At 36.7% G+C, this 19690-nt stretch overlaps 1 protein-coding gene and 1 pseudogene across 3 annotated transcripts; both read left to right on the top strand.

Annotated features, from left to right (window-relative positions):
• Window positions 1-545: 545 nt before the first annotated feature.
• Window positions 546-11396, top strand: LOC115975877 (annotated as a pseudogene).
• Window positions 11397-12459: 1063 nt separating this feature from the next.
• LOC115975882 (beta-catenin-like protein 1) lies at window positions 12460-19690 on the top strand. Of its 3 annotated transcripts, none has more exons than XR_004088201.1 (8): window positions 12461-13884; window positions 14648-14732; window positions 15948-16044; window positions 16400-16463; window positions 16562-16618; window positions 17506-18486; window positions 18594-18631; window positions 18735-18788. XR_004088201.1 is itself a non-coding variant. In XM_031096920.1 (8 exons), exons 1-8 carry the CDS (start codon window positions 12769-12771, stop codon window positions 19371-19373), a joined length of 1629 nt encoding a protein of 542 aa, XP_030952780.1. In that variant the 5' UTR covers window positions 12462-12768; the 3' UTR covers window positions 19374-19690. The 3 variants fall into 3 exon arrangements, 2 of the variants coding, with proteins under 2 accessions (XP_030952781.1, XP_030952780.1); XM_031096920.1 differs by lacking the exon at window positions 17506-18486 and adding an exon at window positions 19284-19690 and having other exon boundaries at window positions 12462-13884; window positions 18735-18816; XM_031096921.1 differs by lacking the exons at window positions 16562-16618; window positions 17506-18486; window positions 18594-18631; window positions 18735-18788 and having other exon boundaries at window positions 12460-13884; window positions 16315-16404.

Here is a 19690-nt window from a genome sequence, read left to right on the forward strand (position 1 = left end):
TTCTAGGTTCCTGGAGGTACCAACCTTTTATTTACGAGTTGTTGTTTTCCAAGCTCTCTGGTTTTTTTACTGCATCACTGAGCGTTTGAGAAGGACATATCTATCCTTTGTTTCTTGTGCTTTTTGGTTCTCCTTTTGAGCTGTTTCAGTCCCACTTTGGGTGTGTTGTGCATCCCAAGGATCCCGGCCCAGTTCTTTCTACTGGACTCTTTTTTGTCCTCTAATCTTGGCAGGCTGGGCCTTTTTTTTTTTTCTTCCCTTTGTTTCATGGGCTCTAAAACTTGCCCCTTCATGGATCTTGGGCTTCAAATCTTTTAGACCTACCATCCTTTGCTTTTGTGAGCTCACCCCTTTTCAATTTTTTACTTTCCATGGAGTTGGCCCAAGGTGCTATTTCTTTGGGCTTTGTGTTATGATTTTTTGAACCTCAACAGAACTCAACTCTATATAATTTTTAAAAATGTTGAATTTCTATATAATTACTTCTATATTGTTAGTGGATCAAGTTTTAAAATCTTAGAATTGATGATGAGCTTAATTGCCAAATGGGGGAGCTTGCTGCTGAGAAACACATCCAACACATTTTAACAGTTGAAAAGGTGTGTTTCATAAATATACTTTTTTTTTTCCTCATGATCTAAGTGTAACTTGGGTTGTTGAAATGAATCTTTTGTCTTTTATGTCTAAAATTTTCATTTTAAAAAAAAAAAATTAACAACCCAGAGGAAGGATGATTTTGTATCTGTTGTGATGGAACATTTGTGAATGAGTGGGGCATACTGGGGATTGACCACTCTGGATCTTTTGGAAAAGCTCAACACTGTAGATGTGGATGAGGTTTGTAGAGATTCTTCAATTTCTTCATTAAATCAACTACGTTGTCTAGTTACGTTCTGTTATAATACATCAATGAGTTAGAATTTGTTGTCTGATGGTTCTCCCCAAGATTGTGATTCTTCCTATATATGATTTTTGAAGGTAATGTGCAAAATAGTAGTGCAAAAGGATTGTATATAAGTTAGTTAGACAACGTTTGAAACAATAAAGGAAAAGAGCATCTCTAGTTTTAGAAACTCGAGATCCTATTAGAACTCGAGTTCAAAAGACTCGCTTTGCGAGTGTGAAAATGCCACGTAGATCTCGAGTCTTTAAAACTCAAGTTTCATGCAAAAAAAATTTCACCTATAGTGGCGTTTTTAAGTCTTATAGTGACGTTTTAAAGCCCTATAGCGGCGTTTTTCTACAAAATTTTTTTTGTAAGTATAGGTTTAGGGAGTCCTATAGTGGCGTTTTTACGCCCTATAGTGACATTTTATAGACCTATAGCGGCGTTTTTATTCAATTTGTGGAAATCGAGTCTTTAAAACTCGATTTTCAGCTTGATTTTTTCCCACTTTAGCGTAATCCACATACAAATCGAGACTTAAAAACTCGATTTTTATCTTGGAACTCGAGTTTTAGACACTCGAGATGCTAGTTTTCAACATTGTTTTGAAACTTGACAATTAACTAAATTTTTTAATATTTATTGTTATTTAGAAAAAAAATTCATGATTTTTGAGATGTTTGTAACTATTCAGTAAGCCCAATAAATTAATGATTAACATTATACCAGCTTTCTAAAGTCAAAAGAAAATAAGAGAGAGAGAGAGGAGAAAATGAAGATGATTATAGTAATTTGCTTATGAATCTTCCAATATTTGAATTTTTAGATGGCTATACTTATTACTATTCAATAAGTCCAATCAATTAATGGTTTGACATTTTAAGCTTTCTAAAATTTGGGGAGAGAGAGAGAGAGAGGAAAATGTAGATGATTATAGTAATGAACACATAATGATTTAATTAGTTGTGCAGGGGTGTTTGGCGGTAACTTTGGACATGATCCTCACATACTGTATACTCTAAGCGCCGTACAGGTTTTGGCCCTTTTTGACAAGCTAAATGTTCTTGACATTGATAAGGTGACTAATTGTATCCTTTGGCATACTTTTTGGTGGACTTTGAAATTGTATTGTATGCTATTCTTTGTTTTTTGAAATACTCCACTAGCCATAATTTTTAGAAATATTGCAATTCTTTGTATAGATAGTTAACTGGTAGATTCAACTTGTGCATCATATTGATATTACATACTGGGTGGAATCGGTACTTTTAAACTACTCAGTTTGGTACAGAGACGTAGATGGCTCTTTACAGGAGATTTAGGCATCAACAAACTTTAATATTTAAACCATATATAAAGCAGCGTATATCTAGCAATTCTTGTGGCTCTTAATATTTAAGTCAAATGTTGCTGGGCTGCAAAATGAAGATGGATCCTTTTCAGGGGACATATGGGGTGAAGTTGATAATACACGGTATTCTTTCCCCTTCTGATTTGTTATTTAACATCTCTTATTTTGGGGGTTAGCATCTTTGCAAGTAGTACATATTTTACCAAACCTATTCTTTTTTCTATAGGTTCTCTTATATTGCAATATGTTGTCTCTCAATATATATATATATATATATATATATTTTTGGTAAAAGGAAATATATTACTGAAAACTAACCAGCCAAAATAGGCTCAGAACAAAATCTGTTTAAGTACAGACCGTTGGCATTAGCCTTGAGAAAATCCCAAACATCCACAGGCGGACTTCTAAAGACAAGGAAATCATTTTCTTGATTCGAACCCAGCCTTGCCAAAACATCTGCACACTTATTGGCCTCTCTAAAACAGTGCTTAACACAAACTCGCAGAAGCTGGGAAATAAGGTACCGGCAATCATCCACTAAGGTAGAAACCACACTTTCAGCAGCCCTTGGATTATTCAGCAGCTCAAATATAGATTTAGCATCAATTTTGATCTCGATTGTAGGTAAGTGGAGGTTTAAACATTGTAGAATTCCGTCTCTAAGGCCCCAAAGTTCTGCAACAAAACTCGATGTGGTGCCAATCTTCCTAGCATAACCACAAACCCAGTTGCCTTCCGCATTTCGAATGAGTCCTCCACTTCCAGCTGGGCCCGAATTGTCCAATGCTGATCCGTCTAAATTAAGCCTGAACCAGCCCACCTCTGGCTTTTCCCACCTAATCCTCTTTATCACATGAACTGGAGTTATTTTAGGAAGCTTCACACAGTGCTCATACTCCATAGCTTCACGAAAAATCTCATGACCCAAGTTTTGTTGGATGGTTTTATTATTGAAAACAATGTTGTTCCTATGCTTCCAAATGCGCCAAATAGCGAATAGGAAGGAGGTTTTCCAAGGGGGGTGGTCTCTGTATTTTTTTGTATTAAGCTTTCCATTAGTGGTGATCCATTGGTGCAGATTGCCACTGAAAAAAGATAAGTTTACCTCCTCGGCACCCAACTGATTCCAAAACTCCCTTACCTTGCTGCAATCCCTAAGAGCATGAATTATAGACTTAGACTCAGAGAGACATAGCGGGCAAATGGGATCCACTAGCACCCCCCTCTTAGCTAGGCATTCCTTAACACCAATACTACTGTGCAGACACATCCATACAAATGTTTGAATCCGAGGAAGAATGTTAACTTTCCACACCCATTGACCCGAGAAAGGAGCAACTTCATTTCCAATAGCAATTTGATAAGCACTTTTGAGTTCAAATCCAAGGCTAGTCTGTCTTGACCTCTTGTAGCAAGAGATATAGGAGTGGCTTTTAAAATATTGCTGATACTTTCAGGAATAAGGATGGATATTTTTGACCAATTCCATCCATCAGCTAACATTACATCTTTTACTCTGAGCTTCTCCTCTTCTACAGACAAAGGACCTTGCACCAAGCTCCTGATAGGCCTAACACTGCACCACTTATCATGCCAGAATTTCAACTCACTATCTCTACCCGCAGCCCAACTAACCCCTTTCCGAAAGATATCTTCACCTTTTCTAATCGCAGACCACACTCTGGAATAAGGCAGCTTAGTGGGATTTGTGGCATTCAATCTTTGTCTAGTGCAATACTTACTTTTTAAAACCTTGCTCCATAACGCATCCTTCTCAGTATTGAAGCGCCAATTAAGTTTGGCAAGAAGAGAAAGGTTTCTGCCCTTAACTGTGTGAAGGCCGAGACCCCTTTCACTTTTAGGCCGAGTAATTTTCTGCCAGCCCACCCAATGCATCTTTTTGCCCGACTCTGAAGAACCCCACAGAAAATCCCTATTAACTTTATCAATGTTGTCCAGGAGCTTACCCGGGAGAGCGTTGCATTGCATGACATAAGTTGGAATGTTAGAAGAAGAAGCTTGGACAAGAACCATTCTGCCAGCAAAGGAGAGTAGATTGGCCTTCCAACTAGGAAGTTTTTGCTTAACTCTCTCTAGGACAAAATTGAAGTCCTGGCTGTTTGACCCTTGATGCTGAATAGGAAACCCCAAATATTTGTCGAGATTAGGTGTTGAAGAAAACCCCAGAATATCGCACAAGGATTCCCTCGTATCTCTATCAACAGAGAAAAACACTATGGATTTAGCTTCACTAATTGACTGACCGGATATATTGCAAAATTCATCCAAAGCGTCTCTAATTGCAGAACAGTTTCTACCATCTGCCTTAGCGAATAACACAAGGTCATCTGCAAAGAAGAGGTGGAAAAAAGCGATACCGCTCCTAGACGCTTTAACAGGAGTCCATTTTTTCTCCCTGCATTTTTCTTCAATTAAATGCTCCAATGCTTCCACGCAGAGAATAAAAAGATAGGGAGATAATGGATCCCCTTGCCGAATGCCTCGAGAAGGCCTAAATGGTTCAAACAAACCCCCGTTGAAAAGCACAGAAGTGGTGGTAGAAGACACACAATTCATAATAAGATCAATCAACTCCCTGGGTAAGTTAGCTTTCACGAGAGTTTCTCTGATAAAACTCCATTCGAGCTTGTCATAAGCCTTTTCAAGATCCACTTTAATTACCAAATACCCCACTCCTCCTCTCTTTCTACTAACAGTATGGATGAGCTCTTGCACAATGATTGCATTGTCGACCCCTTCCCTCCCCGGCACAAAAGCTGATTGAATAGGAGACACTAACTTGTCCAACAACAGCCTAATTCTGGCAACTATAATTTTTGTAATAATCTTGTAAACTGGATTGCAGAGACTGATGGGGCGATAATTGCCAATGGTTTATGGGCCATGGATTTTGGGAATGAGCACCACATTAGTTTTGTTAAGGGATTCAGGAACTTTCTTAGTTTCAAAGCACTTCTTGACTTCCTCCACAACTGAACCTCCAACTATCATCTAGAAACGCTAAAAGAACCCGGCATGAAGGCCATCCAGACCCGGAGTTTTAAAAGCCTTTATAGACTAGAGAGCTGATTTAATTTCTTCCACTGAGACAGGTGCAACCAAGTCGTCTCTCTCCAAATCAGAGAGGGTCATTTGCCACGGAGATATGGGCCCCGAGTGGAGTTTAGCTTCTAGTTGGCTTGTGGTGTAAAGCTTGATAAAAGCTTCTCTAACAAAACTCATGATCTGTGTTTCCTCTTGAATCCATTCACCAACACTATTCTTTAAGCAAGCAATTCAATTTCTCCTTCTTCGGACAATAGTGGACACGTGAAAAAAGGATGTGTTCCTATCACCGAGGACCATCCAGTTCATCCTTGATTTGAGTGCCCACAGCTCCTGTTCTTGATTCAGCACCTCATTTAGCTCTCTCTGGAGATCTTTCTCTAACTCAACTAAGAAATTTGACGGCCTTTCGGCTAAAGCTTTCTGAGCACCATCTAATCTGGCCATAACGCGCCTCTTCTTAGCAAATATGTTACTGAAGCGATTTCGGTTCCAATCAGTAGCATCTTTAGCAAACTCTTTCTCAAGACAGTTTGTACGACCCCATGCATCCCTCACAATACTTGGAAAGGTCAGGTCGTTGAGCCAGAAACTTTGGAACTTAAAAGGCCTGTTGAGTCTAGAATCAACCCCTGGATCAAAATCTAGCAGGACTGGGCAATGGTCCGAATGAACACGAGTTAAATGAGACACTCTAGCATTCGGATACAGGGTGCACCAACCCGGGTTTACAAAAAATCTATCCAATCTTTCTTGGATAAGACCTCTTACTCCCCTGCGATTAGACCAAGTAAATCTTGGTCCTGAGAAGCCCAAATCCACCATATTGCAGGAGTCCAGACAATCCTTGAATAAAAGGGACCTATTGGCATTAATTGTTTTGCCCCCAAACTTATCATTATCTGCAAGAACTTCGTTAAAATCCCTTGCGATAATCCAAGGACTACTATGCAAACTAGCCACATTAACAAGATTATTCCATAAAATACATCTCTCATTAAATCTAGGACTAGCATAAACCGCAGATAAAAAACATTGAGTTGTGTCTCAATATTACGTTGCTTGAATAAAATCAATGTGGAAAAGGCTGTGAGCTACATCGTAAGTTGCTAAAATTTGGATGGTGGATTTGGATGCACACCTGGTGGGGAGTCCCATGCAAGGCAAAGTATGCTAGTTATTTAACTCAGAATCTTTACATGAAGTTTTACTTTTCTAATTAGTTTTGATAAATCAAGTGTCCATTTTACTTCCATCATCTTCTTTGTTTTGTTTTTATCTGGGTGGACAATCATTTCAATTTTTTTTTTTTTTTTTGTAATTATTATCAGGGTGGAAATTTTTTTGCATCTATTAAAAACAAAATGTGTTTCTCATTTCTCAGATTCAATTGCTGTCAATCAATTATAAATTTTGCATCTTGGTAACCCAAACCTCCACTCCTAATGGAAACTATTTCCTATTTGTTTGTTCAACAATAATTTACAATATCTTACTTATAAAAAAAAACAATAATTTAAAATATCTCATGCATTTCTCCTAATATATTTGAAGTGGAGGTTGATAAGGCTGAAATTCTGCCTTATAAATTATAAATTTATAAGTATTGCAGAATGGTCTATTTAATTTCCCTTTAGTTATCAAAAACTATTGCAGAATAGTCTATGAAATGTATTATGTATGATGGATTAGTAATTTACTAAGAAGTCCATTGCTTGCATTTCATTGTAAAACAATTTCTTGCTGTGTTTGGCTCTAAACGAGCTGAGTGGTATACTGCTCAAGCTCACTCATTTATCTCTCAGCTCACTCATTCATCTCATGAGTATTGGTGAGTGATATCCTTCTTTAGCTGGCCCTATTTGAGCTTGACTAGCTTTCCTTTCTAGGATTTAAGTTAAGTTAGGCTCTTCAGGGTAGAAGTCATTTCATAAGTGATTCAATTGCTCCATACCAAGCTGATCTTGTGTGAATTTTGAGTAGCTTCAGTTTGTTTATTGACTTACTGGGATATATACACTTCATAATCGAGTAGTTTGTGTTGCAATCAAAAGAAAATTGCAGCTGATTAAAATGCTTATATGTGATTTCTCAACTTTGTAACTGCATTCCCAATTGAATTTCAACTGAGCTTCCAGTGGCAGCTCTAGGAATTTTTCCCAGGCTACCTAATGGCAACTCCAGGATATATGTTGTTTAGTTGTTTCATTAATTTGTTTGTCTTTTATAAACTATAATTTGTTATATTGTTGTTTCATTAATTATAAAATTATTAATTGTTGTTTAGCCTAACATAATTTAATTTGTTTGTCTTTTATAATGTATTGGTTAATTAAATTATTAATTATTGTTTATTAGTTGCTTCCCCCAATTAATTATTGGTTAATTAAATTATTGTTTATCAGTTGTACTAGTACACACCCCGACCCCATGCCCCCATCCACCCCCCACTCAACAGACAAGCTCCATGGCCCCCAATCACAAGAGCCAATAAGATAAATTCATAATCACAAATCACAATACACTAAAAAACAATTAATTGTATCTCACCAACACCAACACTAACGAATAAAGCCAAAAACAGGGGCAAATATTAAGAAAGTTATAAAGTAAAGCTAAGCAATCAGTCAATCACAGTTCAAAGAGAATCAGATAAAGTCTTAAAGAGAGAGAGAGAGAGAGAGAGAGAGAGAGAGAGACTCTCATTTCATTTCACTTTCATTCTTTAGATAAAGAGAGAGAGACTGAGACAGACAGAAACCCATTAACCCAATAACTCGTATATGTAATAGAGAAAAAGAGAGAGAAGTTAAGTGTAAAAATGAAATACCTTGAGGTTGAGGGAGCAGGGAGGCCTGAGGTTGAAGGGCGGCACCGTCGGGCAGCACGTCGAGGCTGAAGGGCACCGTCGGGCAGCACGTCTGGTCTTTTGGAGCTCGAGTTTGAGGCTCGATGTGATGACTGATGTGCTTTGTTGCTCGAGGCGGAGGCGCCATCCGTTGGTTGTTATCGTTGATGACTAGTGAGGTTTTTTTCTTTAGGTTAGGTTTTTGTGATTTCAGTTTTTGCTTTACTTGATGAATCGGCGAACACATATATTGGGTTTTGGTTTTTTTTTTTTTTTTTTAGAATTCGTGGGTTTGTTACCATCTGTAATCTGTTGGGTTTGCTTTACCTGGTTTTCTTCTTTGATTGGGTGCTTTACCATTATTGTTGGGCTTTTTTTCCTTGGGCTTGCTCTATTACATTTTTTTTTTTTTTTTTCAGATTTTAGTTCAAAAAATTTTTTTGGTTTTTTTTTTTTTTTTTTTTTTTTTGCTTGAAAGTAGAACAAATAAATTTTTTTTAATTTTTTTATTTGAGGGTGTTCCTAATTTTTTTTAAGGGTAAACAAATAAATTTTTTAAAATTATTATATATAATTTTTTTTTTTTTCAGATTAGGGTGTTCTTGAGAACACCCTGGACTGAACGTGGCACCACCACTATGAGCTTCCAGTATAACTGCGAGCTGCTTAGAGTTAACCTTTATTTTACCAGGTTCCTCACTTTTCATTAGAGTATATTTGTGAGCCACTCAAACTGCTTGAAAGTCATGTCATTTCACCAACTTGTAATCTTTAACTTTTTGAACTTAATGAGTTGTCTTAAAAGTCTAACATTATTTACTTCGAGTTGAAGCTAATTGATAAGCGGTAGCTATTAGTGTTCTCCTCCTGAATCTGTGTGTAAAGGCTAAACAATTTTGCCTTTTTATTGTCTGCATTTTAAACTCGAAATTTTTATTCACCAAATATCAATGCCTCTATTTACTGTGACTGCAGTTTTCTGTTGTGTGGCTGCACTTTCTCTAACGGTGTCATTGCATCTTGTTGACAAGGACCTTCTTGGGTGGTGGTTATGTGAGCAGCGAGTTCAATCTGGAGGTCTTAATGGTTGTCCTGAGAAACTCCCTGATGTGGGTGTATTTTATTTTAAAATAATTTAACTGAAACTTTGTTTTCAATAAAGAAACATTTTTGTAGTCTTTCTAACTGATTTTGTTGCATTGCTTCAGGTCTGCTACTCGTGGTGGGTTCCTTCTAGCTTGATCATGATAGACAGGGCCCATTGGATAAATAAGGAAAAGCCTGTTAAGTATATCTTAGACTGACAGGTCTGAATGGGCTACTTCGTAGACTATGATTACACCTATTTGTCCTTTATTTTATTTCTGCATTGTTAGTTTGAATCATTTTAAATTTCTCTGAGGTGATGTGGTTAGACAAAAATCTCAGGATATGGAAAATGGAGGAATTTCTGATAGACCAGATGATGTTGTGGATGTCTACCATACATACTTTGGGGTAGCTGTAACTTGAAAGCTCGAAAATATGTTTAAAACATAAGAGTTGTTTAAATTCTCAATTAAAAATTACGGTTAGATTGTTTTTACTCTAACTTATATAAGTGCGGAAACAAGAGTAAATGAAGCGCAATCAACCGATACTACTCTAGTGCATAAGCATGAACAACAAACAATAAAAGTAAAGTACAAGAGTAAGGGAAGAGAGAATGCAAACACAAGATAATACGCTGATGTGTTATCAAAGAGGAAACTGAAGAACTCAGCGCAATCAACCGATACTACTCTAGTGCATAAGCATGAATAACAAACAATAAAAGTAAAGCACAAGAGTAAGGGAAGAGAGAATGCAAACACAAGATAATACGTTGATGTGTTATCAAAGAGAAAACCGAAGAACTCAGCGAAAAATCTCACCGCCGCCTTCCAAGCGGTAATCGATCCACTAAACAATTAATTGGGATACATGAGTTAGTAAGAGACTCTTCAAGCCTAATCTACCCGATGTACCTAAGTGCTCCAAACTCCTACTCCAACAAGACTTCTCAAAACCCTGTCTTGGCTAACTTTCTGAATCTCGCAATACGCCTGATTGCATCTGCCAAGCCTCACTGACTTCTTTTGGCAATTCCCTAAAATTCCCAAGCTCCAAAACACTCTCTACACTCTAAAAAGGTGTGGGTTGTGCTTGGGTACAAATCTCCTCTCAATATATGACAATGGGAGAGGAAAGGAGAAGAGGCTACAATGATTTCTCACTAAGGATGAGTAACTCTCTCTCTAAAAGATGGGTGTGTGTGTTGTAGAAAACCTATCTAGGGTTTTTCTCTATGAATGGTCTCTCTTACATTTGTGGGTAATAAGAGTATATATAGTATAGGTGAAGGGTAAGAAAGTCACACATAAAAATCCTCCAAGCAGAATGTTTCGCGATTACCTCGCGGGAATGCCTTACCTGCGAGACACTTGCGAAAACGACAGCCTAGCACGACTCTTCAGCTTCTAGTCATGTGCTCCTCACATGCCCCTTTTGCAGGAACCCTTCTCGCGAACTTCTCGCAACCTAGTCACGAAATGCACTGATCTTCAATTAAGTTTGAGTCTTCACCAACTTGATACTAAGCCCAATACAATAAAATCCCACAAAATATAAGAAACAAAATTAAAACAATTACAACACTTTTTGTCATGGAATAAAGCCAACAAAAAACATAGTTGTAAATCACAACTTTACATAACTAAATGCAACATTACTACTTTTTAACTTGTTCATTTTTCCTTCTTGATATATGCATGTTGCATGTGATAAGTTGTTGTCAATACTCATGTTGCACTTTGAGTTAAATCACCTTTTCTTGTTCCCTTGCAATTTTCTTAGGACTGATAGAACCTGCTTAAAAATGGGTGATCACTAAGGCTAAAAATGATAAAGAATATAATTTTATAGATTTATTTCTATTGGGAGGTTTTGGGTAGGGATTGAGGGGAAGAGACTTCAAAGGTGTTTTAAGTAAATTTTAGCATTTGTATCCATCTTTCCTCACACATGATGCTGCTTTTTATCGGAGGTTGCTGGCTTCAACAATCAAAGTTTTAATCTTTCAAGACATTAATATATCAAATCTAAATTCATTCATCTTTGTTATTGCAGGACTTTCACTTCTTTAATATCCAGGATTGAAAGCTATAGATCCAACTTATGCTTTGCCAGTTGATGTTGTAAACAGAAATTTCTTTGGCAGATAACTGATTCTTTTTAAGCTTCTTTTCTACATCACTTGCATCAATTTGATACCTTTTTGTTTCTCTTATAATAGAAAGAACATTGGGGCTGTATTGCTACATAGTAAATTGATCTTCTGCATCGAATGTTTTGCTGAAAAAAAAAAAAAAAAAGTCTCTCTTTCTCTCTCGTAAAAAAAAAAGGAGAAAAAAGAAAAAAGAAGAAAAAAAAGAGAGACATTAACAAGAAGCGGCTTCACATGGAAGACATTACCACCACTACTGACCTCCAAGCAAATTTTTTTTTTTTTTTTTTTTACATTTTACATGCACTTAATTTGTCTTACAAATATATATACAGTTAGTTTGGTCGTTTGATTGTGTATATTATAGTCGTTTATTTATTTATTTATGGTTAAATAGTTGAGCAATGTTGAAATAACAAGAGTTGCAAAATTAAAATGAAGATCGATTATTAATTTACGACGATCAAGATCTGTAGTGTACAAATATAGTGTACAAAGAGATGTTCAACAATCTCCCCCAAAGATACAAAATTCTCATTAGAGCACAATTGGTGTGCGTTTGGATACCGTTTATTTTGCTAAAAATTGAAAACTGAAAACAATAAATAAAAAATTACTATTCATATGCCTGATTGTATTGTTCATGTTCCATGAACAGTGCACTAGGCGCTGGTTAAAAAAAAAAAAAAAAAAAAAGAGGCTAAAAATGCCAGACGCATAAATCGTAAACGCGGACGGGCAAAGCAAACGCACCCTTGATATGTTATAAAATAACAAGTTTTTATTTAGGTGTTACCATTTTATATTTGATAGTTATTATACAAATACAATTTGACCATTTTGTTATTATAATAATTATTCATTTATTTTGTTATTGTTTATTTAGATAAAATATATATATATATATATATATATATTATATAAGATTAATGATAAAACCTATAACGCAACGAGCCTCTAAATAGTTAAAAAAAATTTCACTTCTTTCAACCCAAAAAAAAAAAAAATAAAGTTGGGTAACACATTATTCTTTATATTTATAATCCGATAATTAAAATTAGGAAAAAATAAAAAACCAGTGATAGGGCACAAGCGGTCGGAAGCAGGCCTCCAAAGTCGAAACGCAGGATGACATGACGCTGCCGTAGAAGTAGAAAATCCCCAGTTCAAATCCACTATTAGACCGTGTGGTGTCAGTGTGGACACTAAAAAATCGTGATATCAAATACCGTTTTTAACTTAAAAAAACGTGAACTGAAAGAAGGATTTCTAAAAAGTAAGTAATACTCCTCCTCGTCCTGGAAGTGGAAAATAGCTACTCTAGCTAGTTGTAAAGCTCAGAGGAACAGAACCGAACCGAACCGAAAAAAATGTCAACGAAACGCAGACGAGATTATTACGACGAAGACGACAACAACGGCGAGGAGTACGAAAACGACGCCGTATTTGCCAACGGCAGCAAGAGCCAGAAAGTTGAAGTGGATCTCTCTCTCTTGGAAGCCTTAGAGAAATCCCAATCCCAAAACAAGAACGCAGTCGAAGTGGTCGACCTCAAAACCCTAAAGAAACTCGTCCTCTCCTTCGAGCGAAAGCTCAAGGACAACATCGAAGCTCGCCTCAAATACCCTAACCAACCCGACCGATTCGCCGACTCCGAAATCGACCTCCACGACGACCTCCACAAGCTCAGCATCCTCGCCGGAGCTCCCGAGCTATATCCGGATCTCGTCAATCTCAATGCGATTCCTTCGATTTTGAACCTCCTTGCTCACGATAACACCGATATCGCCGTCGATGTGGTTCAGTTGCTTCAGGATCTGACGGATCCTGATGTCTTTGAGGACGATGAGGAGAGTGATGAGCCGGCTAGGGTTTTGGTTGACGCGCTGGTGGAGAACAATGTGCTCGAGCTGCTTGTTCAGAATCTGCAGCGGTTGAACGATTCCGATCCCGATGAGATGGCCGCGGTGTATAGCACGCTCACGACGGTGGAGAATCTGGTGGAGGTGAAGCCTGCGGTGGCGGAGATGGTGTGCGAGAGGACGAAGTTGTTGAAGTGGTTGCTAGGGAAGATAAAGGTGAGGGAGTTTGATAGTAACAAGCAGTACGCGTCGGAGATTCTGGCGATTTTGTTGCAGAATAGTGCGGCGAATCAGAGGAGAGTAGGGCAGATGAACGGCGTGGATGTGGTGCTTCAGGCCGTGGCGATGTACAAGTCGAAGGATCCGAAGAGTTTGGATGAGGAGGAAATGGTGGAGAACTTGTTTGATTGTTTGTGTTGCCTGTTGATGCCGTTGGAGAACAAGGAGAGGTTTGTGAAGGCCGAAGGTGTGGAGTTGATGATCATTATTATGAAGCAAAAGAAGTCGGCTTATAGCTCGGCTATTAGGGCACTTGATTTCGCTATGACGAAGTATCCTCCGGCTTGTGAGCGTTTCGTTGATGTGTTGGGATTGAAGACTGCCTTTGCTGCATTTATGGGTAAGGTAAGAGTCACTCACTCACTCACATTTTCGTAGTTTGGAATATAATTTGAGCATTTGTGAATTGTAATTACATCTCTGAAGTTTGATATGTAGGAAGGCTTTTGTATATATCTAGTCAATCACATTTCAATAAATTCAAAAACATAGGATTCCAACATAGTTGTATCGGTTTAGATATGTGCATTTGATTTGTTATCATATTTTTGAAATGAAGGTACTTGGTTTAGTATAGAAAAACAGAAGTTTATGAGAGTGCAAGTTTGTTATGTGGGAAGGCTTTTGTTTTTTGGGTTGATTTTTGTTAAATCTCGACAAGGAGTTGTACTCAAATGATACCTCCTCCTTCCATAATAATGGGATGGGTGGTAAAGTTGTGGGTTCAAGACGAATAACTTACCAATTGAAAAAAAAAAAAAAGAAGAAGGGGCAATTTATTGGATTTCCAGGCAGGTTGTTTTCTGTTACAACTAAACTACTGTTTTGCTGGTTGTTGTGTTGGTTCTTTGTTTGATTGTATCTGTATGTCAGAAGTACATACGACTGGGGTTCTTATACATGGGATTTTGTCTGGCTGTTATATATTAGAAAGAGAGGTGAAACACTGGGATTCTTCAGGGAATTTTTTTTTCCCTGTAATGTAGTAGATCTGCAATCTGTACCATTTTTACTTTGTTTGTTTATGCTTTCTTTTTTATACCTGTGATTTACTACTCACATTTTCATTACATCATAACACTGACATGTTGTATCTTCTATTGTTTAGATTCCTGTGAATAAGAAAAACAAGAAAGAGCGCTACCAAGAGGAGTTAGAAGAGCGCATTGTGTCACTTATTGCATCATTATTTGGTAAGTAGGAAGTGAAGTTGTATATCTCCTCCCCCCTATAATTAAGGAGTGGAGGGTAAAGACATGGATTTAATTCTGTCTGGCTCTGAGTTTTATACAGCTATGAAGGAGAAGAAATTTGATGTGCTAATTTTATTTATTTATTTTATAAGTAACATAACTTTATCAATGAAAAAATAGCCCAAGTACATAGGGTATACTATGGGCACATCACAATCAAGATCTCAAGCTACAATTACAAAATATATCTACAAGAGAAGTAAAAGAAAATGATCTCAAAGCTAGAGTTCAATCAAACAAAGATTGAAAGAAAAACAACTTAAGATCGAGAATAGACCATTCACATCCCGCAAAACTTCTAGCATTCCTTTCCTGCCATCAAAGACACCTCATTAAACAATGTGGCACTACTTTCGAAATGTCTTCATTCCAATGGCAACCAAACTGACCCTGCCAAGAAGCTAGCATATCCAGACCCCTCCGCGGCCTAACCCATTGAACACCAAACAGACCAAGTACCATAGTCCACAACTCATTAGCTATAGGGAAACAAAGAAGTAAATTGTCTACAAACTCCCCACTACATTTACGCATATAACACCAATCTAAAACAATAATGCCTCTCTAAGAGGTACCTTCAATCTCCAAATAATTTTCCAAGGAAAAGACATGGCATTATTAAACATTAAGGAATCATGGTACCCTCCAACTTCAAAACCCCAGCCCTTCACTGACTTACAACAAAGTGTATATGCTAATTTTATATAACTTAGTCAATACAAGCGGCTACTATAAGAGTCACTGCTTATATATCTCATCACATATGTATATTAAATGAACTTAGGTTTCAGGGTATGTAACTTTCTGTGCATAAATTAAATTTGGTGTTTTTAGGATCATTGGTTTTGTGAGTGTCATTATATCCTAGTTTTGATTCTATTTGTCTCCTTTGGTTTCTGGGTGCCATTGATTTGTGGTGTTGAGATCTTAATTGGTTAGAGTTTCTCTTGTACACATGTTTTCATGGGTTGCACCACTTTTTGGATTCTTGTTCTTGGATTTGCAGTTTTTTTATGGGCTCTGCATAAGCTCACTGTACTGAAACATATGCATATATAGGATCCTACCATTCATATGCATCTTCTTATAAGCCAATAGCATTCTTTTAAATAAATGACAGATGTCCTCTGACCTTTCTCTATATTTCAATTCCAGGTGGAATTTTGAGGGGTTCTAGAAGGGAAAGATTGTTGAGTAAATTTGTTGAAAATGAATGTGAAAAAATAGACCGGCTTATGGAGCTTTATATGAGGTGGGTTGCTTCATTTTTTTGTCTATTTCTTCAACTATTGAATGATTTTCTGTTGGTTTTAAACACCTCTTTGGAATGGCAAAATTCTCTTGTCATGTAACCCATTATAGGTTCCATTTGTTTCGATGTGAAATGTTTTCTGTCAAAAATTGTTTTCAGCTGAAAACATTATAATGAGAAAGATTAATGAACTTGAAGCTTAAATTAAAAGTTCATTGAACTGATTGAAACTTACTCCAACTTCTAATTGAGAAAATGTATTTACCCCAGAAAAAATAATGAAGAAAAATAATATCGGGAGGAGTGAGCATTTAAAGGCTTATATTCTCATTTGAAGAATCGTGAATTTTCACAGATATTCTGATAGAGTCAAAACAGAGACCGAACGGCTAAATCATCTTGAACTCGATGACTTGGAGGTTATTTACTCTCTTTTTTGTTTCTCATTATTATATACCACTTTGAAACAAATTCATTTTAAAAACGATTTGAGATCTATTTTTCTTATATTTTGCAGATGGATGAAGAGGAGAAGTACAACCGGAAGCTAGAATCTGGGCTTTACACTCTTCAGGTAGAGTTTTATTGCGATGACCTATCTGTTTTTGCTATCAAATTTGGTTTTTTGGACAGATTCACCTAAACATTTGGTGCACATTATTATTATTATTATTATTATTATTTAAAAAAAAAAAAAAAAAAGAGAAGAAGAAGAAGATATCTTTTAAACCATACTGGTAAAATAATTCAGATTTCCTGGGCTTGTTCTGTGACTATTTTTGTTTTTTGTTTTTATTTTTTATTTTTGTGGTATACCTCAACCACTACCAGAGAACTGAGGAGAAAACATAGGGCACACTTCGTTCAAATAATAATATTAAAGGCAATTAATTCAAATATCTGAATTAGGTTCCTTTTGTCCAAATGAAACCTTTTTCTATGAAAAAATTGCAGTTATGTTGGGTGAAGAATTTGGGATATTTCAATCATTAAATCTATGTTGTGAATCCCATGGATGGACTGTCAAGATAAGGAGAAAAGTCAGTTTGGCCTGATTTAGAATTTCCAAGATGAATTGGCTGTCCTTGTTAGAATTATGTGGTTAAATGACTAAATTCACCATCTTCTAATAGCTTAAGCTTAAACTTTTGAGAGAATCGGTAATTAACATGGTATCATAGCAAGAGGTCCTAAGTTCAATTCCTTTTTCCTCCACTCTACCTCCCATTTAAAATCCCACGTGTTGTTGAGTCTCACCTATTAAAAGTTAGTTTGAGACCATGTGTGAGGGGGACCGTTAGAATTATGTGATTATATCCTTCATCTCCTAATAGCTTAGCTTTTGGGAGAATCAATAATTTACAATCCCCATGCAGATTACTTAACTGTTAACTCATAATCTCATATAAATATTATTCCGACAAATTAGATAGGCTACATGAATTCCTTTTCTTAATGCAGCTGATCCAGGAAAGTAATGGAGGTTATATGTGATAAAAGAGAAGTTTCAGAGGCTAGGGCTGGTTATGTTTATAATTGTAGATTTGTAAAACCAGAAAAAAAGATGGTGCAAAATCGGTGGGCCCTGGACTTTTCTATGTTGCTGTTCTGATGCTACAAGGCAGCGTTTTGATCGATTAGAGTTTCCAATCTTATCAAGTTGTCACCTGGATCACACTTAGTAGGCTTCTGATGAAGCTAATAGTCTTATAGGAGGGTTGATTCTGTTATATGATAGACCCAGAACAATTGTGTTAATTCTCTATGTCGAGTAAAGTAATTGGGAATAACTGGTTCATTCTGGCTTTTAAAGAGCTCTTGTAGTGCTGGGAGCCTGTACCAGATCTCTTGGTCAAAAGTGTTTGGTGAAAAAATAAAGTAGAAGAGAAGCAGTTTGGAAAATTATACTTTTGAGCGGAAATGGATCTAAAGGACCAGCTACTTTTGGATTGCATGTGAAAATAGTAAAATTGCTCGCCCTTGCATTATGGAAAGGGAATCAATCTTTGGCTGAAAGGAATTGTAACCACTAGTATAGATTGTTTTTCTCCTTTGTTTAATGACAGTCTCTACTTTTATGTGAAATGTTGCTTTACCAATTCAGAAAGGTGGTTTTTGAAGCACATGGAAATAAGTTGGCTGGGTAAACAATCTTGATGGAGTATCCTCAACACTCTTGGATTTGGAGTATATAATCTCAAATATAAACACAGCAAAAAATTGACAGCCGGGCTTACCACCAGCCTCTTGTTGTGAAAGTAGTACCTGTCACCTTTATGTAGCAGGAACTCTGGGGGTTTACTTATGGTAGTAGCTGGGAAGGGAACTTTTTAATTTTAAAAATTAGAGAATGAAACTTAACTCTCTTAATGTAAATTTAATCCTATGTTAGCATAATGTTTGTGCCTCCAAAGAAACACTATTGCTCATGAAATGCTATAGGTAATTTTTTTCTTCTTTGACCTAGGAGAGTTGGATTTGTATTACTTATTGCTTTCAAGTTTTCCGTTGTCTTGTTGGGCTTAACCTCTTTACCTGTGATACTGCAGCTGATTGCCGTAATTCTGGGTCATATTTGGTGCTCTGAGTAAGCTTTTGCATTTGAATTTTTAGATATGTTTATGTAGAGCTTTATTGTAGCCTTTCTGGTTCTGGTCTGCATTCCATAACTTGAGTATATTTATGTGCAGGCATCCCTATATGAGAGCAAGAATTGAACTACTACTCAAGCAGCAAAAGCTTACTAACAAGGACGTTAAGGACATACTTCAGGTATATGTTTTCAGGCTGTTTATACTCCCAACTGTGTCATAAAGTATCTAATCTTGATTAAGTGACATTTTTCACATAATTTGTTTTGTTGTTTCTAGTATGCTTTTTATATACTTTGAAACAGTCATGTTTATAAATTTAATTGAGGAATTTTGGAGTTGTGCACACATAAAAGTCCACATTTCCTTAAGACCAGTTCAGACCAAGATTTCTGAATGCGTCTGTGCAGTCTCATTCATATCCTCATCCTTGCTATGGCACTGGAAAACTGGTATATGGAAATGTCTTAAACTTTGTTTTTATGGGTGCTGGTTGAAACTTTAATGGATGTGAAGCTTTCAAAATTATGTTAATATATGCCAAAATTTGGTCCCTGGGTTCTCTGGGCCTTTCCATAACAATTACTCAATCATGTTCAATACCCTCACAACTTATTTACGACCTTTGCATCCTTTTGTGGATCACAGGAATATCATGACAATATTGGTGATTTGGATGGACCAGAAGAGAAGGAGCGAGCCCAGGCAAAGATTCAGAAGTTCATTTCAGCCTTTTGATTTCTTTAGGCCATAGAAACTTTTGTAAACTGGGGTACTTCAAGTGGGGGGTTACGAGGGACCTGTTTATTTCATTGTAAAACGTCCCCCCTCTTAAAATCAAGGTTCTTTATAGGCTACCCTTCATTGGATCTACCCATGAAGTGCCTGGTAAAATAGGGAAAGCAACAATTTTTTGGTTAAGCGTATATTTTTAGTTGGTTGAGGCAAAAATCGTGGACCTTATATATGACTCTTGAATTGTCAGTGATAGGATAAAATTTAAAAGGCACTGCACATTCAATGGAAATGAAATTATAGTTGAATTGTAGAATGCA

This window comes from Quercus lobata, chromosome 2 (genome assembly GCF_001633185.2).
Source record: "Quercus lobata isolate SW786 chromosome 2, ValleyOak3.0 Primary Assembly, whole genome shotgun sequence".
In the NCBI taxonomy this organism is placed as follows: domain Eukaryota; kingdom Viridiplantae; phylum Streptophyta; class Magnoliopsida; order Fagales; family Fagaceae; genus Quercus; species Quercus lobata.

Coding starts and splice junctions, on each gene's coding strand:
- LOC115975882 (XM_031096920.1), top strand. CDS start 12,769: ATGTCAACGAAACGCAGACGAGATTATTACGACGAAGACGACAACAAC. Junction 16,464..16,561: donor TTGAACTCGATGACTTGGAG/GTTATTTACTCT, acceptor TATATTTTGCAG/ATGGATGAAGAGGAGAAGTA. Junction 18,817..19,283: donor ACGTTAAGGACATACTTCAG/GTATATGTTTTC, acceptor TGTGGATCACAG/GAATATCATGACAATATTGG.